Genomic DNA, 23,275 nt, shown 5'->3' with positions numbered 1-23,275 from the left:
AGACGATTTAGTCCAGACTCCTCCTTTCTAAGCGAATTAATCTAGCAGGTTCACAGTGTTCTGTATTCCTTTAAACCAGTCAGGTTTTACAGATCACTGGGTTATAACTATCATGTGACCGTGGTAGGTATGACCCCTACAATGACAGGTCAGGTAAATAATATATTAATGAACATTTTGTACATGGCACATGAAAGAGGTGGTGAAACGTGCAAAAATATCATCATTCCTTTTTCTGGGGGAAAACGGCACCAGTTTCAAACTTGTCTCACTCTAAGTGACGGGAACGCAGCGATGTTTTTTTTTTTTTTTTTTTTTTCATTTTCTAAAATGAAACTACGCTATGTAAGTATCTCATTTTATCATTAAAAACCATAATACTTCGACAGTCTTGAGTTTATCCATATAACCGCTTAATGGGATTATCCTGTTGGCATTTATATGTCCATGAACATCAACTGAAAGAATTTCACTGTTTTTGAAACCTCTGCAAAATGACTTAAACAATATTGACAGGAAGGATGTGTTACAGGATACAAAGATATAATTGTGAAATAATTGGTGCACGTGAAATACAGTCAGCAACATACAAGGGAGGCGTAACGCTACTGTTTAACCTATTGGTGGTGCAATCTTCTTCTTCATTGTTTATATTTTAAGGACCAACCAATCGGATAAGATTGTACAAAAAACAAAAAAATGAGTGGCACCGCAAAGCAATGGATGACACTGCATCACAGCTGTTTCGTCTTTCTAGGAATCATCAGTGATACTACATCCTACAGCTGTTTCGTCCTTCTAGGACTCATCAATGATGGTAAATCACAGCTGTTTCGTCCTTCTAGGACTCATCAATGATGGTAAATCACACAGCTGTTTCGTCCTTCTAGGACTCATCAATGATGGTAAATCACACAGCTGTTACGGTGTTCTAAGACTCGTCGGTGATTCTAAGGGCCTAACTGTTAAACCTGGGAGGCGACTGAGGAAAATCCAAAGTGATCGACAGAAATGACAAAATCTTGTTGGGGATGTGAACTGGTTCCATAATTCCATAAATCCCACGATTTTCATATACCTGGTTATTTTAAAGAACGTCAAGTACATGTGTATATTCTAAAGCGTGCCACTATTCCAATGAATTATCTCGGGACTTCCATTTCACCAGCAGGTACTACTACCTGTAATCTCGGAAGGTTGTACAACACACACACATAGCACCATATTTAGATACAAGTTACAAAAGAGTGCACCACACCTCGGTGTATTGTCACGGTAAGGAACAATAACTCTGGTAGCGATCGAAACGGAATTTAAACTGTTCTGTATTCATTGTTCAGTAATTTCGTTTTCTGATTATTATCGATTCACAGGCTCATGTCTGAGAATACATCAAGCTCCATTTTGCATTTTTTTTAAAAAAAGAAATGAGATATACGAAAGATAGACCCCGCCTTCTAAAGAAATCACAAGTCAAGCGCACGAGTGAAAAAAAGTACCTGTTTACATGTGATCTTTAAATACACAGTATATTAAACAATCATTGTTAAAACAAATAATAAACAAAGTATTAAGTTTTTAGTCAAATTTAATACATGAAAAATTGTCGATTTGTAAACAATACAAATGTAAACAATGTGAGCGACAAAAAAATATGAATATGATAATGGTGACATTCTCTCGGCGATGCAATTTATCACAGAGGCACATCAATATTGGCCTATTGTTTAATAGATGGCGTTGTTACGTTAAGAACGTTCATGCTTTTCTAGTCAGCAGCGCGAGGTCACTGAAGGCAATGTGTTCGCCTTTTTCACAATGACTTGTTCGCTTCGGAAATGTAAAAGACTTGAGAAAGCAGCAGTAATTGTAGCAATTGAATCCTAATTATTGTCAGCGATTTCTACTAGGTCGGTACCAGTAGTTTTATTTGTACACTTTTTCAGTGATAAAAAGTGGTTCTTTCTAACAAACGTATTATGGGCTGTACAGCTCGCATAGTACATTGTGTAGGTAGAAGAGAAGGCTCGGTTTGAAGTTTGTTCAGGGATTTATTAAGAAGAAAATGTTTTAAAAAATAAAATTTCTATGACCTTAACAAATGCCGTGACTTTCATGTCGGTCAAGGTCACTCATTTAGAACAATCTTGATGGCACTGGTGTGTGACTTTGTAAGTCTATTAATTTAATCCCACTAGCTTAACATCGTGCCCATCGATGTTAGTCAGAAGGCCTGAGCGGGTGACAAAGTGTCCAGGTCATGCCAGCATGTCACTAGACAAAAACAGACCGAAGAAGCAGTTAGTTTTGACCTCTGTGACCTTGATAAAAAAGTAGTTTTAACCCCTGTGAGTTCGGTAAAAGGAAACGGTAAAGTGTGTCACTTAAGCGTATCTGAAAGTCCCTAATACTTTGGAGCATTTTCACACGAAGGTTTTGAAGAATACTATTTCTTCTGCCTTCCAAAATTATCTTTGATTTAACTCTAAATCTGACAGACCCTCTATAAACAATGAAGGTTTTGTATAGGGCAGGAACATGTTAATTACTAGTATATCAGATTCCTTGTTCTGATATAGGGAAAGTTTTATTATAGAAGTTACAACTTGTGGCAAGTTGCTAACATTTCTGACAAAATATGATATACTTAAATGTAAGGATATCCCAAATGTTCCTTGACGAAAAGTTAACCGGCAGTTATTGCTCTACAACTTGTCCATCACATCAAAATACCCAATATCCTATGTATTATCATTATCATATACTCTAGGTATCTGAATTTAGTTTCTATCTTTGTTGTAGTTATTTAAACATGTACATTATCAATAAGAGTACAACATGTATTGTAAAGTTATAAAACATTTTATTTCTCTGAACATGAGGTTTATTTTCAGCACTGTGTAACTGCACCGCCATGTAACAAGTTACACTTTATAACAGCCATACAATGGTAGGGAATCACAAACATTTTACTGATATCAGAACAGAAATACTATTAAATCCAACTCAAATATTTTCATTATAATTTCCAAAAATCTGACAATGATTTAGCACTATTTTTTGTAATATGTATATTGTAAATAATATGTAGTGTGATATTTTGCAGCATAATCCAGGAATTTCAAATAAAATTACCATGCTAAAACATGAATGCAAAAATATAAGTGTCAGGCCTAGGGATTTTATTTTGACAATTTTCTCGACAAAAATTGTTCTGAGGAGTCTCATGTAAAATGCATACACCATTTTATTTTATACATCTAATCTCATTTGAACATCTACATTTCAACAAGAATAAACATCCAAGCTTAAACATCCACATCAACAACTTGCATTCATTTATACTTTGGACACTTCAGAATTAATGGTTGATGTGAGAGTTATTGGTGAGGATCAGTTTGAACAAGACACATGGCAGTAAGCACGATATTCCTTTTACCCGCTAAAACTGCTCTGATTCATTCAATTCTCTTGACTACACCATATAATTAAAACTTTTAACCTATTATTTATAATAACATTTTTTTTCATTCAGACTCTGAGAAAAAAAAACTGAATGCATGACTCTCTCTTCAGAACTATTTTGTTCACTCAATACCTTAGTCACAAAGTTTACACCCACAAAATACTTTTATTCATTATATTAATGGAATCAATTAAATTTTATATATGTATCAAATATCCAATTGTGGTTAGAAATAAAGAAATAACAAATCCTTAAAAAAATGAGTTGTAAACAAGCTGGAGTACAAACGGGAGAAACCATAAATGTTGCAATCAGTAACAAAAACACTGGATAAAAGTTTAAACAAAAAGTTATTTGAATTTAATTTTGTCTTTACTAAATACTGAATAAATGGATAACCTGTTATCATAACATCTATACACTATCAATTTCCATAGCAATGAAACCCAGCTATTGAAAATGTTATCAGAATTACTATAGATAAATGGAATGCTAAATACCAATCAGATATGTATGCTATTGAACCTACATCATGTTCTAATCCTCACCAATAACTGGTTCAAATCATAATTTATAATCATGTAACACAAATCATTTGTAATCCAAAATTTCTTTTTGCTAAATCATTATTAAATGGGTTTCATTGGGATGTTGTACAGAAATGAATACAACAGCTTGGTTTGATATTCTTGATGTTTGAAGGACACTGCTGTCCACAGAGAAATGAATGACACCATACATAGTCTACTGTGAAATGACACTGGAGTCCACTGTGACATGAATGACAACGAAGTATACAGTGAAATACATGACACTGCAGTCTACAGTGACATGAATAACACCGAAGTCTACAGTGAAATAAATGACATCGCAGTCTACAGTGAAATAAATGACACTGCAGTCTACAGTGAGATAAATGACACTGAAGTCTACGGTGAAATAAATGACACTGCAGTCTACAGTGAAATAAATGACACTGAAGTCTACGGTGAAATAAATGACACTGCAGTCTACAGTGAGAAAAATGACACTGCAATCTGCGGTGAAATAAATGACACTGAAGTCTACAGTGTAATAAATGACACTGAAGTCTACAGTGAAATAAATGACACTGCAGTCTACAGTGTAATAAATGACACTGCAGTCTACAGTGAAATACATGACACTGCAGTCTACAGTGAAATACATGACACTGCAGTCTACAGTGATTTGTGTAACACTGCCGACTACAGTATAATGGTGGAAACTGCATTCTATAGTATAATGGTGGACACTGCAGTTTTCAGTGAAATGGATGACATTGCAGTCTACAGTGAAATGGATTACTCAACCATCAACAGTGACATGGAAAACAATACATAAAGTGCAGTGAAATGAATTGGGAAAAATGAACATGAAGAAAATATCACAGACGCAAGGCCGACCTTGTGGGGACGACATATCTTTGATCAATTTTAGTTAACTTTGTCCTTTGGGGAATCTTTCTCTCAAAATGAATATCCGGTGGGTTGATATCACAAAACGCTATATTTTCAGGATCTTCAGCGGGTGTCAACAAAATTAATTCCAAATTCAATGTAAGGTTCTCGAAGGAGTGCTGGAAATGGTAATACTCTCCTGAATGCAGCAAACCCTATCTACCTCCCTGGTCATAGAGATTCTTAGTTATTCAGCAGATGTTCTAGAAAATTCAATGAAATTACCTTTTTCCTTATTTAAACTATTCCAATAAAATGTCTTCCTCATCCAAATACTCCAGGTTTCCTTTAGGAAATAATATACATACAAGTAATAAATAGACTGGAAACTCCACCATGAATTTAGTCTGGAATCCTTGGGTAGAATCAAATTTATACCAGAATAGCTTTGGAACATCTCTAAACATTGTTGCAAGATGACAGGGTTTTGTATCACTAGCTGTCGAGAGGTTTTGGTGAGCAGCCATTTGGAGGTTACGAATTTGTTCCCCTTTCACATTTAATATCATCTGCCAGAATTCCATTGTCCAGTTGATATGGGAGCCCGCTTACGGCTTTCTGATTGGATTAAAGATTTACAGTACTGCTCTAACATCTGAATAAGCACCTTTTTCTTAAAACGTCCCGCCTCACGTATCACATCACGGACAAATGCACTTTTCATGTCCACACTCCCTTGCACTGTGTTTAGATGATTGAATAAAGCATCGTAATCTGAAAAAACAAGATGAGATAGCAATTAACGAATAGCAATTAACGAATAGCAATTAACGAGATAGCAATTAACGAATAGCAATTAACGAGATGGCAATTAATGAGATAACAATTAATGAGATAGCAATTAATGCCTGTGATATATCAGGGACATATAACAGAAGGGATAGGAGACTGCTACATCTCTTTGTAAAACTACAGCAAATAAATGGGAGTTAACCATCCTTGAAATGACATGTTAACATTTTATTAGCAGCTCAACTATCAATATACATGTACCACTTAAGTCTGAAATATGAGGAAAACCATTCTAAATCAATGGCATGAACACTAAATTTCCATTTAACTGATGAAATTTTCATGACAAAGCAGTTTTATTTTTGAGCTCCACTTTTCATTAGCCGACTACATGGCTGGTCAGTGCTAAGGTGGCTCTCACAACAGTCTAAATGTGATTGAGGAACAGGCAGATAAAACAAGATAACAGCTATGAGGAGATGAGGAGAAAGGAGCTTAAATGTGTATACAGTGAACAAACACAAAATCTAACTCTATGATCTGGACAATCTTTTTGTTTTACAAAGGCCAGTAACTCTGTAACTGAGAAATCGAGGGCCCTGAATTTGGTACACTGTACATCACTTGGTATATGCCCAGTTTCATGATCCTTACTCAACTGTGGGAAAAATTATGCTCCCGATAGGAAAGGTGGAAAATTTTCAGGGAGCATAAGCAAATTGAAACTTCACCTGCATATTATCATTATACAACCACATACCAATATTTTTATTAAATACATTTAATTGATTTAACTTTCAGAATAAAAAAACATGCCTGATTGTCCATATTAAGCAAAAGATTCAAATACATACTGCGTCCCGGGCGTTTCATTTCTTTAAATAACGTGTGCCGTAATCTGGTATTGTGAGACCACATATTCGCCTCCTTCTTGCTGCTAATTTCATGTCCATGAGTACGATCACGTACATTCTCCACTTCTGACACATTGTTTTTTAGAGCACTAGGAGAATTTAAATGATTCACACTGTTTTCAATTACATGATTAGTCACTTTGTCTTGTTCAATATCGGCTATCACTAGCGGAGATTCGTCCTCTGACATATTTCCATCATCGGAGGTAACAGATTCCGCTAAAAATAAGAAAAAGTCAAATAAATCAATAAGGTTATGAAATCAGCAGATTTTGAATTTTTAAATTAATAAAAACTTTAATTGTTTTTTCATACACACTGATGATATCAAACTTCCTGTACACTGTAAACAAGAGTTCAAACAAAAATCCTGTATTAATCATTAACACTATAACAAGGGTCCAGAGGGTAAGGCTCATAAAAACAATTCAACATCCTACTGAAGTACTTGGATACCATCAGAACTTCATAATCATAAATAATCAGAACATATGACCCAATTATGATTGTAGGCCTTTGGTGCTATCAGAAGAAGATATTACTTTGACTCAAGATAAAAGGAAAGATACTAAATCACTAAGCTCACTTGGCACTTTTGACTCAGGGAGTTAAAAATCAATATTTAATACTAAAACAAGGGTCCACAGGGTTAGGCTGGGAAGACTATTAAACATCCTATTGAAGCACATGGATACTATCAGGACTTCATAACTGTGTCGAACAAGGACGCAGAAGCAGATACAGATTGAGTTATCTCCCTTTGACGTCAATGCCCCCATCAGTATCCCTCCATTTTAAGACAATCAGGTCACTCTACAAACCTGATTGAGGTAAGGTGGAGGTATGGTTTTTGGAAAGTTTGGAAAGTGGATTTAACATTAGAGAAACCAATTTCAAAACTATTCAATTTGCCACCTTTAAGAGAAAACATTAATCATAGGGAATAGTGAATCTTTTTCCTTGGACATGAAATTGACTCCCACGACTTTAAATACAAGTAAAAAAATTTCTGTTCGTAAATATTATTGGGAGACATCCCTTAAACCTACTTGTCGAATCTCATGGATTTTACTTTACAGAAACCAGTTATATATCAAGAGATAGTATGTCAATTTTTTGTGACAAAGCACAGATACACAACAACTAGTAGACATTTCAAATGCTTGTTTGAGCAATACAAATATCATCAGCTTCTTTATCTTTATGAATGCCAAAACTTGATCTTACATTATCACTCTTCCCTTCCATGAAAAGAAAAGCGCCAATGACTTGCTGTATACTTACTCTCCATAGTCTCTGTATCTGACATGGAACTATCTGTATCTGGGGATTGGGGAGCAGGAGAAGCAGGGGGTGTAGATCCAGGGGAGGGAGAACTTGGTCGACGGTACTTGATATCTCTAGGTAAGGGACCTGAAAAAATTGATGAATCAGTGAAATTAATTTGATAATCTTTTTTCTGACTGACAAGATTTAAATTTTGATAATAAGTATTGTTAATGGACAACAATCAAATATGTTATCCTAAATTGATGATGCAATAATTGACAGTAATATTTTTTTTAAATCCATCATTAAATTTGAATTGTTAAAATGTAAGGACAATATTATATACATTGTTAAGATATTCAAGATTATTGCTGTCTCCTACAAACAAGATTTAACCATTAGTTACCTGCTTTCCGGCGCTTTGGTCCTGGGGAAACTGATGGACTCTCATGATGTCGTTTTTTCACTGGCTGCTGACCAAAATTGGCTTCATCTGCCTCATCTACCATATTGAAATTCTGTGAATGTAAATGAAATGTGGAGATAAGTCTAACTTTTAGGTTCGTATGTGATGCCAAACAACAAATAGTGAACCATACTGGCAGCCATGTATGTTCATTAAATGCAGTATCAGCTAGATCAGGCCTACCTAGGATACACTTTATACTTGTTGGTGTATCAGTGTTACAACCACTGATGATTTATATTGTTGTTTTCATGTTTCCAATAAAAAAGCACAATAACTAACCTACCAGTTAAATTTATAAAACAGATATAAAGTCACCTTAAATATATGTACAGAAGTATACAACACTGAAATCATTAGGACTCATTGACACAAGGCATATTAACACCAAAGAAGTTTGACTCAGCTGAAAAAGTTTTTACATAATTCTGAAGAAAGGCACTTGAGTATGTATTAATTGGTTTACTCTTACTGTGATAGAGACAGCCTATTCTTTGTCAAATAAATTGTTTAGTGAACAATTAAAATCAGAATTCTCAAGTTCTCTACTGCCTTATACAAGTGGGTATAATTGTTGGTCTGTATGACAAAGACGAAGCAGTGAAACATTAGAGTTGTCTCCCTTGAACCGTCCTGCCATCATCAGTATTCCTCCATTTTAAGACAGACAGGTCACCCTACAAACCTGACTGAGGTAAGGTGGAGGTCAACACTGGGTTTAAAGGTCAAACTAAGCTTATTTAGGCATTACAGGCATTGCTTTTCAACTTAGCCAAAATAAACTAGCGCAATCAATGGTTGTCAATCTCTATGGCAACAATCAATGTAAAATGATTCATTGTTGTATCTACACCACTTACCAGGGCTGTAGAATGTAGTATACTTATGGAATAAGAAGCCATTTAAAACCCCACTGAACAATGTTGTAAAATCAGTCAGGGGATTTGTTTTATTTTTCATGTCCATGAACTGTTAAAATAAGTAGATTTAATGGGTTTTATCTACCCACAAAATCAAGTTTCTATAAAATAGTTTTTTTGAAAACCAACAAAAAGATATGATTTCAAAGTAGTCTCCTGTTATACTCACAGGTCTCCTAGCAACCATATTCATAAAATTAACCAGTTTTTAACAAGTGAAGAAAGACACTGTACCTTGACTTTAAATGGATTTCCAAACATGTGCACCCGTGACGGCTGGTTTTCCAGCTCCCGAAGTAATGGTGGCTGTTTCTTCAGGTAATCTTGATAATTACCCATTTGTTGTATAGGAACATTATGCATCTGATCTAAAATTTTAAAGAGACAAGATTTTGTAAATTTATACCAGAGCATGGAGTACAAAAAAGACTAATATCTAAATGTCATACAAAGAAAAACAGTTAAGATCAGTGTTTGTCACAGACTTTTCTTCCTGTATCCTACATATTCAATCCAACTGTGCATTCCTCTGTGACTTTCTATCAAGCATCCGAGACAGAGCTGACAATTTATAGTACATCTAATCATATATTTCATGGTAGATCAGTATTGTATATGAGTCAAACTTACCATGATCAACCAATTTCGTATTGCTGTATGATTTCTGTAAGAAATTCATTTTCATACGGGAAATTTGGTCAAGTAAACGTGAACGCGGAATGTCATATGGGTTACGGTAATACTGAGGAAGAATGCTAGGATCAGCCACAGCCATTGTGAATGTATTGAAGTCCGTTAGTTCCTGTTTTAGGCTCTGAATATTTCCTCCAACATTTTGCAGTAACTGGTTAAAATCTTTTCTTTGTAAAATTGATGTCTTGGTCCTGTAAACAAAAGTAAATATTTTTTATGTTAACTTTGCTAAAATTAAAACACAATATTTCAATGTACCAAGTTATTTCCTTGTCTCATCTGACTAGGGATAAAAAGATTGATTTTCAAATATTTCATGTTTGTTGTACTGGTTTTAAGATTCAATTTATTTGCCATGTAAAATTTGAAATTTCAATTAAGTAAAAAAAACCTAGTCTAACCTGCAGAAGCTACTTCAGATTCTTTAGATGACATGCATTATAACGTCCACAAACATTTTTAAATATGAATAATGTTGTATCATAAATCTAGAATATTACTCTATGTATTTAACTTATGTGATTGTATCTTTATATGTCAATGTAAGTGGATATACTTTAAATCAGGGTGATGTTGTTAATTAGTTGTAAATCTAAATACATTAACCTGTGTAAATAAAATAATTGATCTACAAAACAGTATGTATTAGGCCTAATGTCAAAATTATTTTCTTTAATCCTAATTTAAAAGAACACTAATTACTGGATAATGGATGATACAGAATTTTTTATACAGACATCTGAAGTTTTAAATATATTAGACATTACTAGTTACCTACCGTGAGTCAACCTTGATTCCATCATTGAGGGGGACTTTCTGACCAACTGAGGCTATCAATCGGTCCATCTCCACCTTGGCCTAAAAAATAGGAACAGTTCCTGATCTTCTCCATTTAATCCTTTAAACATCTCTCCTCAAACACTTAGGAAGGGCAATCTTATTTTCACATGCAAAAAATATGACACTTCCAATTTTTTACCACAAGATATTCATCAACACTAGCACTTATCATATTTTCAGAACTCACAAAACCTCTATTCAAATAAAGGCAATTATGGAGTTATTGGGTGTAATATGTCCGTGTTGCTATGGATTCTGATTCTGGAGGGGACCCTAAAATACAGTTGTTTAAATGCTAGAACCATTTTCATACCATGTGAAATAAATTTACATAATACAAAAAAAAATTCTCTATGAATCAAGGTAAGCCAAAAATATTAAAGAAGCAGATTGGGCACCACTGACCAATCATACTGACCAATCATAGGTCATTGGGCACCACTGACCAATCATAGGTCATTGGGCACCACTGACCAATCATAGGTCATTGGGTACCACTGACCAATCATAAATCATTGGGTACCACTGACCAATCATAGGTCATTGGGTACCACTGACCAATCATAAATCATTGGGCACCACTGACCAATCATAAATCATTGGGCACCACTGACCAATCATAAATCATTGGGCACCACTGACCAATCATAAATCATTGGGCACCACTGACCAATCATAAATCATTGGGTACCACTGACCAATCATAAATCATTGGGTACCACTGACCAATCATAGGTCATTGGGTACCACTGACCAATCATAAATCATTGGGTACCACTGACCAATCATAAATCATTGGGTACCACTGACCATTCATAAATCATTGGGCACCACTGACCAATCATAAATCATTGGGTACCACTGACCATTCATAAATCATTGGGCACCACTGACCAATCATACTGACCAATCATAGGTCATTGGGTACCACTGACCAATCATAGGTCATTGGGTCAAATCATTGGGTACCACTGACCAATCGTAAGTCATTGGGTACCACTGACCAATCATAAATCATTGGGTACCACTGACCAATCATAGGTCATTGGGCACCACTGACCAATCATAGGTCATTGGGTACCACAAACCAATCGTACTGACCAATCATAAATCATTGGGTACCACTGACCAATCATAAATCATTGGGTACCACTGACCAATCATAAATCATTGGGTACCACTGACCAATCATAGGTCATTGGGCACCACTGACCAATCATAAATCATTGGGTACCACAAACCAATCGTAATGACCAATCATAAATCATTGGGTACCACTGACCAATCATAAATCATTGGGTACCACTGACCAATCATAAATCATTGGGTACCACTGACCAATCGTAAGTCATTGGGTAACACTGGCCATTCATAAGTCATCATGTAGCACTTATCAATCAAACGTTGTGTAGCGAGATCAAAAATCATTGTTCTTCTGATTTGATTCTCAACTTTAAGCAACATTTATATTTCTCATGTTTCTAAAATTCCGTCCACCAATTTAAAAGTGCCGCAGGTTTTCTTGACGATCCTGAGGGTTTTTGAATTGATTTTGTGTTGAGACTAATATTAGGACATTCCTGTATCCATTTCCTGAAACATTAATCTACTACCAACTTCTTAGCAACAAGACTCTTCTAATCAGTGATAATCTTTTACATAAATAATTTACGTTCCAAATCAGTGACAATATTATACCTGATTTTTTAGTTTTTTCAAGTAGGTTATGACTGTGTAACTAAGGTTATTGTCCATTGTATCAGGCACCAGGTTTGGAGCTCCCATTCGTGCCAATGCTCGCCTCAAAGGCTGAAAACCAAATGAAAAATAACAATGCTATTAATATCCAATTCAATAAAAAATCCTATTGTGATGAGGTCACACGTATGATATTCAAACACTAGGAAATGAAGTATTTCTTATGAAATATCAACAGATGTTCTGTGAAATGTAAAGCCATTGTTTCCATTTCAGTCTATAGTATTGTAATATTCTACTGTTAATGTTTCCATTATAGAGGCATAAGAATTCCCCTCAGCCATCATAAATCACATCAGAAAGGCCTTACGGTTAACTTACACATCAAAACAATGATGCAAGACGGAAACATTTATACGATACATATAATATGACACACGATAAACTCATATGCTGTTATATGAACCAGGACATATTGAATGGTTGATATAATTGATATTCATGTACAATTACTAAACCAACTTATGGCTGGTCATTTGTTGCAGTGTCATTTTTGCTATTAGGCGATATATTAACCTGACAATGAAAATATATTAAGTAAAATAAAGAGAAATGTGTATTAAATGTCCTTTTACAGACAGCAAAATTTTAATTCAGTAAAATATAACTTGATCATTTTTGCCTTTTTTGTGCAAATAAAAAAAAAACCCCATACCCCAGCATAATATGGTGGCATCGTCTTAATGTACCCATCAAACTGCTGTCGCCATTTAGGACATATCTTCAGTTTATGTACTTTAAAAAGTTCATCTGCAAAGACAAAATTAGTAAAATATTTCAGATTAATGACAGATGCAAGATGAAAAAAAGAGATGAAGTGATTTCTAGTTGTCATCTGGTACTGCAGCTACAAGGTAAGGGTAGTTGGTACAGTATGATACAGTGTTCAACAAAAACCGTATACAAGTGTATTTAACATGTGCAATATTCACTAATTGCAAAATTAAAATCTTGCCTTCTTTACTTGATATGTAGCAAACAACAGCAATTCATCAACTTTTTCAGGCATATAATATTCCTTAGTTCCTATCTTATCAATTCTCAATCAATTAGACGAGAAAAAATCCCCGATACATTCCATTAATTCCTTTAATTCTCCGACAACCTTTTGAACAAAAGTTGAAATTTTGATTGATAAAGATCTAGTTACATTTTGATCCTTAGACAAATATGCACGTCTTTAAAATATTTTAAAAATGGTACTGAGTACGATTATCAAAAACGACATCAGTGAAAAGAGCTATATTCAAATGTAATGAGTTTTGATAGTCAAAGAAAATTAATTTGTTTACATTGAACAATTAATGTCAAAGAGGACATTTTGTTAATGTAAAACAGCAAGACAATCTATAAAATGTGACTTCAATTGTCTTCGTGTAATTAACATATTTTCAATATTGGTAATGAGACTGAACGGCCTCACTTGATTGATGGATGTCTCCGGCCGACTGTTCCATGAGATGGCTTCCTGCCGTCACATGATAAGCATGGTGTCGGAGGAAGTGTCTCCCCCGTAAAGTCAGATCGAGGCTGCATCGAGAAGACAAAGCCATGGCTTTAGAATAGAGTTATCTTCCCCTAGGTCTATATCACATTAATTTTAGCAACAATGGTGGTTTTAGAATAGAGTTATCTTCCCCTAGGCCTATATCACATTAATTTTTAGCAACAATGGTGGTTTTAGGACAGAGTTATCTTCACCTAGGCCTGCATCATATTAATTTTAGCAACACTGATCAAACATCCAACAGGCAGAACACAAAGGAAGCAGGGAATTTCACTGTGTACAGAGTTTGCTATTAAAGTAAAATACATAGCATGAATTTAGATCACCAATTTATGTATCTAAATACAAACAATGTACCTATAATAGGATGCACAAAACATTATGGAGTCAGATCAGATAAAACACTTATGCAATATCACCTATGGCATAACAAAACATTGTCTCAGAACCTTCACAAAGACTTGGCTTATACAAGTCCTTACTTATCCACTATAGTAACTTTCACATAACTAAAGTATTTTCCATACAACTATCGCCTGGATCCATGGCCCAATCAAATCTACCAACAATTTCTAGTCCATTACTTTTACCCTGACAATGTTAACACCCCAGTATTTCTGCTGTTGCCCAAACAGTTTACCCGAGTCAAATGTTCTTCTCTGTAAACCAAGTTCAGTCTTCAAGAAGATAGACAGCAGTACAATACCATGCCACTCCTACTTGTGACCCTACTTGTTTATATCTCTCAACCTCACTTCTAGGATTCAGTCTATCCACCTTAACATTGCCATGTCACCCCGTTTGATCTACCAATGGGATACAGCTATGAAAGGTTACTATTCTTATCCCACACATGTTTGACCCAGTTCTGTTATTACACTCCATGTAACCCCTGCTTGTTCAACTCCCTCACTCAAAGGCCCCATCCTTGCCTATTTTTCACCCTTTCATGTTACATTTTTCAATTCTGGGCTCTATTCATGTTTGTTTTTCAGTGTTGTGACCCCTCTGACTCTTGAGTCCAATTTGGGTTTGTCCTTTCACAGTTACGCAACCCCTCACATTTCTTGTCCTTATTTTGTTTTTCACTGTCCATCCTGATATTCCAAGAGTTACAATCACTTTCCCTCTCAGTTTTCCTGGAACATGTCATGACAAATTTAAGGCAAGGGCAGTTATTATTTTGGTTCCAGGAGAAAAAAACTGACTAATCACAGGCTGGTTATGCTCCTTTTGATTGTAAAGGAGAGACATCAAGAGATGTGTTTGATGTGCAGCAAACGATCAGACTAGTCTTTCGTCTTGTCTACAAAGTGTGGCACATAGAACCTTCAGTTTTGCTGCGGCATGTTCCAGTGTGCGGAGAGCGAAGGTGATTGTAACGCCTGGATTGTCGAGGACGTTCACTGTCATAAAACCCCTGATACTTCTGGGACTCAATTCCTACTCGTTCATAAGACCTCTCTAACTTCTGGGCCTAATTCATGTCTTTTTTCACTCTGCTATACAACAGTGCTAGACTCACCAAGGAGAGGCAGCAGTACAGGGTAGTTGTATGGCATGATGAAGAGGTTAACACAGGAGAGAGCACTGCTGGCCTTTAGATATCCAAACGGATGTCCTGTATCGCTATATTTAGCACTGTTACTGATGAAAACCTACAATAAACATTTAGGAGTAACATACTGTAGTAATATCAAAAACATTTGGTTTTTCGAAATTTTTAAATAAAATTTTCATTAAAACCTCACTAAATCAATTCTTCAAAATAAACTTCCACAGCAGACAATTCTGTATGACTTTTATTCTGTTATATATAGTATGTATCTGTATATTCCTAAGCTTTTAAGTAATCAGTCTGAACTGTTATGTTTCAATGTGCTACAGGACTGGTATCTCGATTCTTTGAATATGTTGTCATACGAGCTTACCTATCAGAATATTTCATACTTATTTCCAACTGTAAGGCAAAATCTTCTGATATTTTTCTCTCTTGTTTCACTTTTGTGGAAAGTAATAGTAACCTGTGACAACCATGGAATATTTTCCTATCTGCATAATTGGTGTACATAAACCAATTTGACAAAAAAATGGTGTCTCACCTGCCAACAAGTGTTAGGAAGCCTGCGCTCAAGGATAAACTGGGTCAGCGGTGAAGGTTCTAGCTCATATTTATCAAATGGGAGATTCTCAATCACCATTGGTTCACAATCAGTACAGCAGAATTTGACAACAGGCTGGGCTGACCGTGGAGGCTGCAACAAGATCAAAATCCCATCACCTTTGTGTTAATGCTGCTTTTCATGTTGAAACCATGTATAGTTCCATAAAGGTGTGTGCTGATGTTAGAGGTAATCTGTTCTAAATCTTTTTTAAAATCAAACTCCCAAAACAGGATTTTACCATAATCATATTAAGACCAATCACCGAAACAAATTCTGTAAACCTACCAGAGTAGCACTTGAAATGTCTGGCCAGTATGCCTCAGGAATTGGCCAATGACCCACAGAGTACCCCTTTTGTGCTGATCTTGGCACATATATAAGCTTCCTGCAGTTCTGCCATTGACTACTGCCGGGCATTTGTTGCTGTAATTGTTGTAGAACTGCTTTCTTGTCATCTTCCACTTCCTGCTGTATAGGCTTGTTCACATCCTGGTTCTCTGTATAAATAATTATGGATATTTTTTATATAAATCTTCATGGATATCATTTCAGTAGATTTCATACTTCTTGTAAAAAAGCTAAGCATTGTCTTTAAAAAGCCAGTCCTCCGTAAACATCGATTAAATTGTTGTTCAAGGGAACAATACTGAACTTTTGACTTAACTTCTGGAGTCACACTTAAAACTACTCTACAGCCATTACAAGGTACAGCAAGGAATTAAATAAAGAAAAAAAAGATGAATTTCTTAATAACTGGTGGCTGAAAAATTAAATATCCCTTTAACAGTATGCCACTTCTGGAAGTTTAAACCAACTCTACAAAAATGTTATGTACGACAAATAATGTTGCTGTAGTCAATATATGCGAAACTGACCTCATTTCAATATGGTGTGGATACTTAGAGCCAAGTAACACCTTAAACTTATGCTCCAGTAGTGCTTCAGCAACTCCATTAGGCAAGACAAACAACCGATCATATTTTATAGAAGCCAGGTCACTCCTCTCAATCATTATGAAAGCAAAACTAAATGTTCTTATTTGAAACACCTACCTTTAGAATTTCCATTGCTGTCAACAATATCCATTTTTCCTGCAAAGAAAATTTGCCAAATTGTTTCCAATATCTGGTATTTAAAGAATGATGCATATAAACCAACTCTCAGAGAAATGAAACCTATCTCTACAACAATTTACATTTAGTTAATCAACTATAAATAAAATAACACTAACCTTCCATCAGTACTGGTGTAGGCTCAGGTCCAATCTTCTCAAAGTTGATGACCACACCACTCTGAACTTTCTGTACTAAACTGTCGAGTGTCGCATTCAACATCTTCTGGGTGTACACAGCATATGACCGTCCTGTTATTAGCATGTATTGTATATATAGTTTCAAATATAATGTACACACATTGTTAAAAACATGATTTCATCAAAAAACAAAACTATTATCAGTATCAAAATATTGTCAGCTTGGTGAGGTGAAATTGGTGAAAACAGATGTTCAATTTCTACAAGAACTTAAAGATCCTTCTGTGATCTTTTTTTAATAAAAACACCATATGAAATCCTACCTTTTCCAGAATATCTTTTTAAATAAGATGAATTAGCAAAATGAAACCATTTCAATATTTTACATTTCTAAAATATGTTTGACTATTTCACTTTCACAACGAGGAAGAATGGAGCAGTGTACTCTTACCTCCAGTCACCTCACACATTGCGTCCAGTGGGTGGTTTTCTGCTGAAGGGATGTACATATTTCCAGTCATGTCCATTGGAACACTCCCTGGAATCTTAAGCACTAAACCAAAAATACGCTGGTCCCATCTAAACGGCTCCTTTGTCAGTTCTGACCCAGGAACTGTTGACAGCATTGGAAGATTGAGCTGAAAGTGTGAAAAAAATCAATGAAATATTAAGTCATTTTTATAAAAAATGTCTTTTTCATTTTCATTATGTTTAAAAAGTCAAGTCAACAAGTAAGTAAAATTAATAAAAATAAACTTCAGTACAAAGCATTATTCATTCATGAGGTTGCAAAAACAATTTTAGGTACCAAATCTCGGATCTGTTTAACAATAGACTTAAATTGAACAAAGCATAAGATTTGCATGCCATTCTTCGTTGTTCAACAGTGAAAAAATATTAGTATTATAAAGGTGACAAATAATTCACAATTTGATATCAGTTTCCTTCTTCAAGCTGATAGATGATACACCATTCAATTGTTAGTATAAACACTAAATTAGATGGGTAACATATCCCCTCAAGATATTCATGTCTTGAATGATTTTTGTTTTGTTTGGTAACAAGTTGGAAAGGCCTATATCTACCAGGGTTTTTAATCATTAGGGAGTAAACTGTTCAAATTAATGTAATATTATGTATGATATTTATGCATCCTGTGATATTCCAATCCAAATTGTTATCTGTGATATCTTGCTTTCTTACTACAGGTTTACTATGTATATACAATATGTAACTAACACATATATACTGTATTTTACTAACAAGAGGACCATATGGAAGATTAGCCATTGGCTAAATATGTAATCCTCAGACAATAAAGTTTATTATTATTATTATTATAAACACTTTCAATGCATTCACACTAACATCTTGTACCAATATGTTATAGTATTGTGTTTGGTTTTATATTCTTTTCAAAGTCAGCATCAAGGATTACTAACAGCACCTGTGTTATATCAAAGATAATTGTATTGAACAGTGTATGCATCTTATCAGAGATAAATGCATACTTATAGCCACAATATCAAATTGAGATTTGTTACACAAACTCTCTTAACAAAAGAGGCAATTGAACAATAACACATGGTTTTATTTGTTTATATGACATTGATAAAGAATACAACTTATTCTGTGTTCCCGATTTCTCCTGAATGATGGCAAAAAAACCCTAAATTGGAGAAATTCAAGACTTAAACCCCTCAGTTTCAAGCATTTTCCTATATAAAACATAGTTAGGGATACATTGACCTCAGTTTTAAAAGGCAAGGGGGAACAATGATATTTTTAGCAGACTCAAATTAAATAGTAGACAGAATGAAATGGTCTTCATGTTGATTTTCTCTCCTCATTTTTTGGGTTCTGTAAAAATTATTGATCATGAACAATTCTATATCAATTCTATTAGGCCACATAATATATTGACCTCAAATTCTTACAATGGCTTCAATCAGAGTTTAATTTTAAAAAAGCTTAATATGTTTGTTTGATAAAGTGAGACATGGATAACAAAGGGTGGCTAAGTGGAGAATTAAACTAAATATTAGTAAACCAAGACCTGAATGAGGGTGAGAGGATAAGAGAATACAAATATGGAACCCTTCAACAAAGTGACAAATAGACTACAGAATTAGAGTGTTTCATTGACTACCACCTTCATCAGACATAGGACCAGTGTGGAGCATGCTAACACCGAGATATGTAGTGTGCAGGGCTCTCGATCTGCCAGATTTGGGACCGATATTCAGCTCCATTCCCAATGCAAAATAGTATCTTTTTTTCCCCAATTAAGTCCGGAAGTTTTCCCAATTCTAAGGAAAACACCATTATTTTTCCCAATTCTAAGGGCCCGGGCCCCAGTCACAAAATTGGGTGTGTGAGATGGTAAATATCGACCAACTTTTTCGACTTTACTAGAATCCTATGCACACCAAGGCTGAAAATAGTGTTACAAGGAAAACAGATTTTAGACCATAAAATACACACGATTGTTTTACACTTTGTCAGAGATGTGCTAGAGTCATTGGCCCCCTTGTCTCTTGTTAGTTGTTTCTTGTAACTAGTGAGGGGGTGGCGAGGGATTGCTACTAAAGCAGGAAATGTGTGTGATTATAAGACAGATTACACAGGTAATGAAACTAATGACGGGATGGAAGTGAGTAGGGTGGCTAGTACAAGATCAACTGTATGTGATTATAGGACATATTATGCAGGTAACAAAACAACTAACAAGGGGGTGACGAGGAGGTGCTACTAAAGCAGGAAATGTGTGTTATTATAAGACAGATTATACAGGTAACAAAACAACTAATGAGGGGGTGGGGAGGGGGTGCTACTAAAGCAGGAAATGTGTGTGATTATAAGACAGATTATACAGGTAATGCAACCAAGTGACTAGAGAGGTAATCCTTACCTCTGGCTGTACACCATTTGTGGTGGTCAGTTTACCACCATCTGTTATAACAATAATGACAGCTGGCTCCAGGTAAAATGGGCAGCGTCCCTGCAAAAAAATCACAAAAAAAAAAAATCATTAGACCCATTTTTCTGGTAGCGCATTGATCTTGAGTGGTACTATAAGAAACATTTATGACCCTTCAAAGCCTTACTATGTCTTGATAAAAGGGACAAAAATTGATTACTTCCTCTTCATTTTGATATCAGATGATGAAACAACCATTTGTGTGCAGCTAAGTTAAATCTTGCAACAAAGTGACAGTTTCTAAATTATCCTGACCATGATAACAAGCGCCTACAGATCTACAGTCCCTTCATAAGAAAGAGTTGCTCAGTGGAGAAGAAGGGAAGACAAGGGTCTTCTTGTCAAGAGGACATTTAGTCGCTTATCTGTTTTTATTTTTATCAGACACAAACAACCCTGATCTCTTATAGTACATTTAACATATAGTGGAAAATGGGATTTAACACTTTATTCTCTTCCTAGGCCTGAAGTGCTCAGTATACCTATTCCTTGACCAAACTTGCAGATGGTTAAAAGAATCTGTAAAAAGTGAACTAGTGTACTAATTGAAAGATAGAGAAATGACCTACTGATCTGATTGTCCATTCATTATTTATCATATCTTGTACTCTTACATTATCAGAAATATCTGTCATTAATGCATTAATCTGGTACATGATCAGGCATAATAAAGTAGATAATTTTATTAATATATTTGATTTTCACAATACAATGTTTTCACTATTGTCAAAGTGAATTCTCACGCGCAATGCTGGTCACCCTAACCTCTGATCGTGTGATGGTGAATATCTTTACCTGACCATATGTATCAATACCACTTTGCATGCGGTTGATGTTCAGTAGATCGAAGGCATGTTTTAGAGATGGACCAAGTGATGAAAGACCAACAGCTGTCAGATTCTTGAGTTCATTGATAAATGTTGCGTGGCTTTCTTTCCATCCCGCCTATAACAAAAACAGATTCATTGAATATTCTACAAGGACAAGATATCAAGTTTGGAGGAACAGTATTTCTTTCAAACCAAATAAAGTATCTCAAAACCGAGTCTAGATTCTAGAAATATGTGAAGGCCAGTAAATGACTTATAGCTCATAATGACATGGTATCTCCATTCTGCATGAATCACCAATTATGCACACATCAAAAATACAATTTAACAATTAAAAATACAAACAAGTTTCATTTCTTAGATATTTAAACAATACTCATAGAAGTAATTAAATTTGTTAGCGTAGTTCCCAGTTATACTATAAACACGTTGTCCTTATGAATTGATCTATTATCTTGTTTGACTGTTTCTAAACAACCTAAAGCCAGTATGGGAATTCATGCAAGTCCCTTTGACAGAGGAACACAATATCAGTGATTACTGGGACCAAAATATTTTAACCCTGGAACATGCTTTTCCTTTGGGACTCAAATTTTGCAAATCCTTTATATACGTTTGTAACTCGACTCATCAAAATTTTGGAATCGGTGCTCTGGATCAGGGCTCGCCTGAAATGTCCTATAAAAATTACTGGATACTACATTGATTTAAATTTTCACCATTGTATGGGGTGTTCCTGGATTTTAATTTTTTTCTCATGGACTGACCACATTTGAGTTTTGTCATTCTCCAAAACACTTGATAGTTTAACATTTAAATTGTCCCTTTTCTACTTGGCGTTTGTACCCGAATGAGGTAATTAACCTATCAGGGACAAAAAAATAATTGAGATGTGATGCATGTTTTTTATTTTGGATATAAAAACTTTTTGAACATGGAAAATTTGTCTAGATTTGTTTCGATGAATAAATATGAAAAAAACAAAAACACCCCAAAAAACAAAAAAGAACATTGCAAAAATTTTATTCATTGGTTTAACCTATATTATTCTGGTACATGCTGATTTGCTACAGAACAGTTTCAGTTCATAGATTTAATGTCATTGCTAAATTCACTCAAATTTCATATGACTTTAATTTCTTAGTCATATTCACTAACTCATGCAACTATTCTGCCATTCTTGGATGCTCATTAGTCATGCGTGTGCAGCTGCTGCTGCTAATGATTACCCTTTATGTACCCCCATTATTTATGTAAATTAGCTCCAGGTTGCCTGGTATTTACCCACAATGCATCATAAACCTCAGATCAAGGAGAAAATGGCGGTGTAGGGAAGGAAGTGTACGGCTCTTCAAACTTGTTGTTTTATTCAACGAAAGTTAAGTTATAACGGTTTATGGAACGGCTGCTCGTTTTGTTGAAGTTCGCTCCACCTAAACGACACGAACCCGTTGACACCATACACCGGATTAGCTTCCATTTACCTTTATATTTGACGGCGGGTCCTCTAACGTCAGCAGCATGTATCTATCCCATCTGCTGTTTGCATCTCGGGACCTGATCTAAACAAAAAATTACGGAAATTAAAATAAAGAATACGCGATTGTTACATCTTATTAGATCAGTGAAAACAAAGCCGACCTTATCTGCGTAATTTACCTTCATGAAAGATTCTACGGAAGCTTTCGAAATGTCAATCAAAGATGTCCCCAAATATGTACGCTGATTCATCGACGCACTCGTGTCGACTAGAAAGAGAATTATCGTCATTTTCAAGAATGGTTAACAAGGAATCATTCGAGAAGTTTTCGTTGACAAACGACTCGTATTAACGGTCGTACGGCCATCACACCGTCCGCTTCCGACAAAGACGCACCGCAGAGTGCTGCCTTTCGAAGCAGCTAGCACGCCACGATAACTCGTCACGTGACATTCTCGCCATTAACAATTTCATTGGCCAGTCGGGGGGATCTGTGGGAGTAATCATTGTTTAATGTATCCTGAT

The 23,275-nt window shown here is 35.2% G+C and overlaps 1 protein-coding gene across 1 annotated transcript; it reads right to left on the bottom strand.

Moving 5' to 3' along the window:
- Nucleotides 1-1,570: 1,570 nt before the first annotated feature.
- Nucleotides 1,571-23,129, bottom strand: LOC132562438 (integrator complex subunit 6-A-like). Its single transcript, XM_060227180.1, has 19 exons — nt 22,930-23,129; nt 22,755-22,832; nt 21,236-21,385; nt 20,372-20,461; nt 17,912-18,098; nt 17,440-17,571; nt 17,261-17,299; nt 16,494-16,705; nt 16,146-16,298; nt 15,569-15,701; nt 13,192-13,286; nt 12,477-12,587; nt 10,717-10,796; nt 9,876-10,129; nt 9,480-9,613; nt 8,266-8,377; nt 7,875-8,003; nt 6,531-6,809; nt 1,571-5,658 (listed from the first exon to the last, which is right to left on the bottom strand). The coding sequence occupies exons 1-19, from the start codon at nt 23,038-23,040 to the stop codon at nt 5,450-5,452; spliced, it is 2,688 nt and encodes an 895-aa protein (XP_060083163.1). The 5' UTR covers nt 23,041-23,129; the 3' UTR covers nt 1,571-5,449.
- Between the last annotated feature and the right edge of the window lie 146 nt (nt 23,130-23,275).

Source organism: Ylistrum balloti, unplaced genomic scaffold (genome assembly GCF_031769215.1).
Source record: "Ylistrum balloti isolate Yb309-2 unplaced genomic scaffold, AGI_CSIRO_Ybal_v1 Utg371416, whole genome shotgun sequence".
Taxonomy (NCBI): Eukaryota; Metazoa; Mollusca; class Bivalvia; order Pectinida; family Pectinidae; genus Ylistrum; species Ylistrum balloti.
This window is presented reverse-complemented; position numbering and strand designations above follow the sequence as displayed.

What these genes read in the sequence shown, in the direction of transcription:
- LOC132562438 (XM_060227180.1), bottom strand. Translation starts at nt 23,040, where the DNA reads ATGACGATAATTCTCTTTCTAGTCGACACGAGTGCGTCGATGAATCAG. An exon ending in ACCCGCCGTCAAATATAAAG is followed by an intron (nt 21,386 to 22,754) that starts GTAAATGGAAGC and finishes TTTTTGTTATAG; the next exon opens with GCGGGATGGAAAGAAAGCCA. An exon ending in GTATTGATACATATGGTCAG is followed by an intron (nt 20,462 to 21,235) that starts GTAAAGATATTC and finishes ATTTTTTTGCAG; the next exon opens with GGACGCTGCCCATTTTACCT.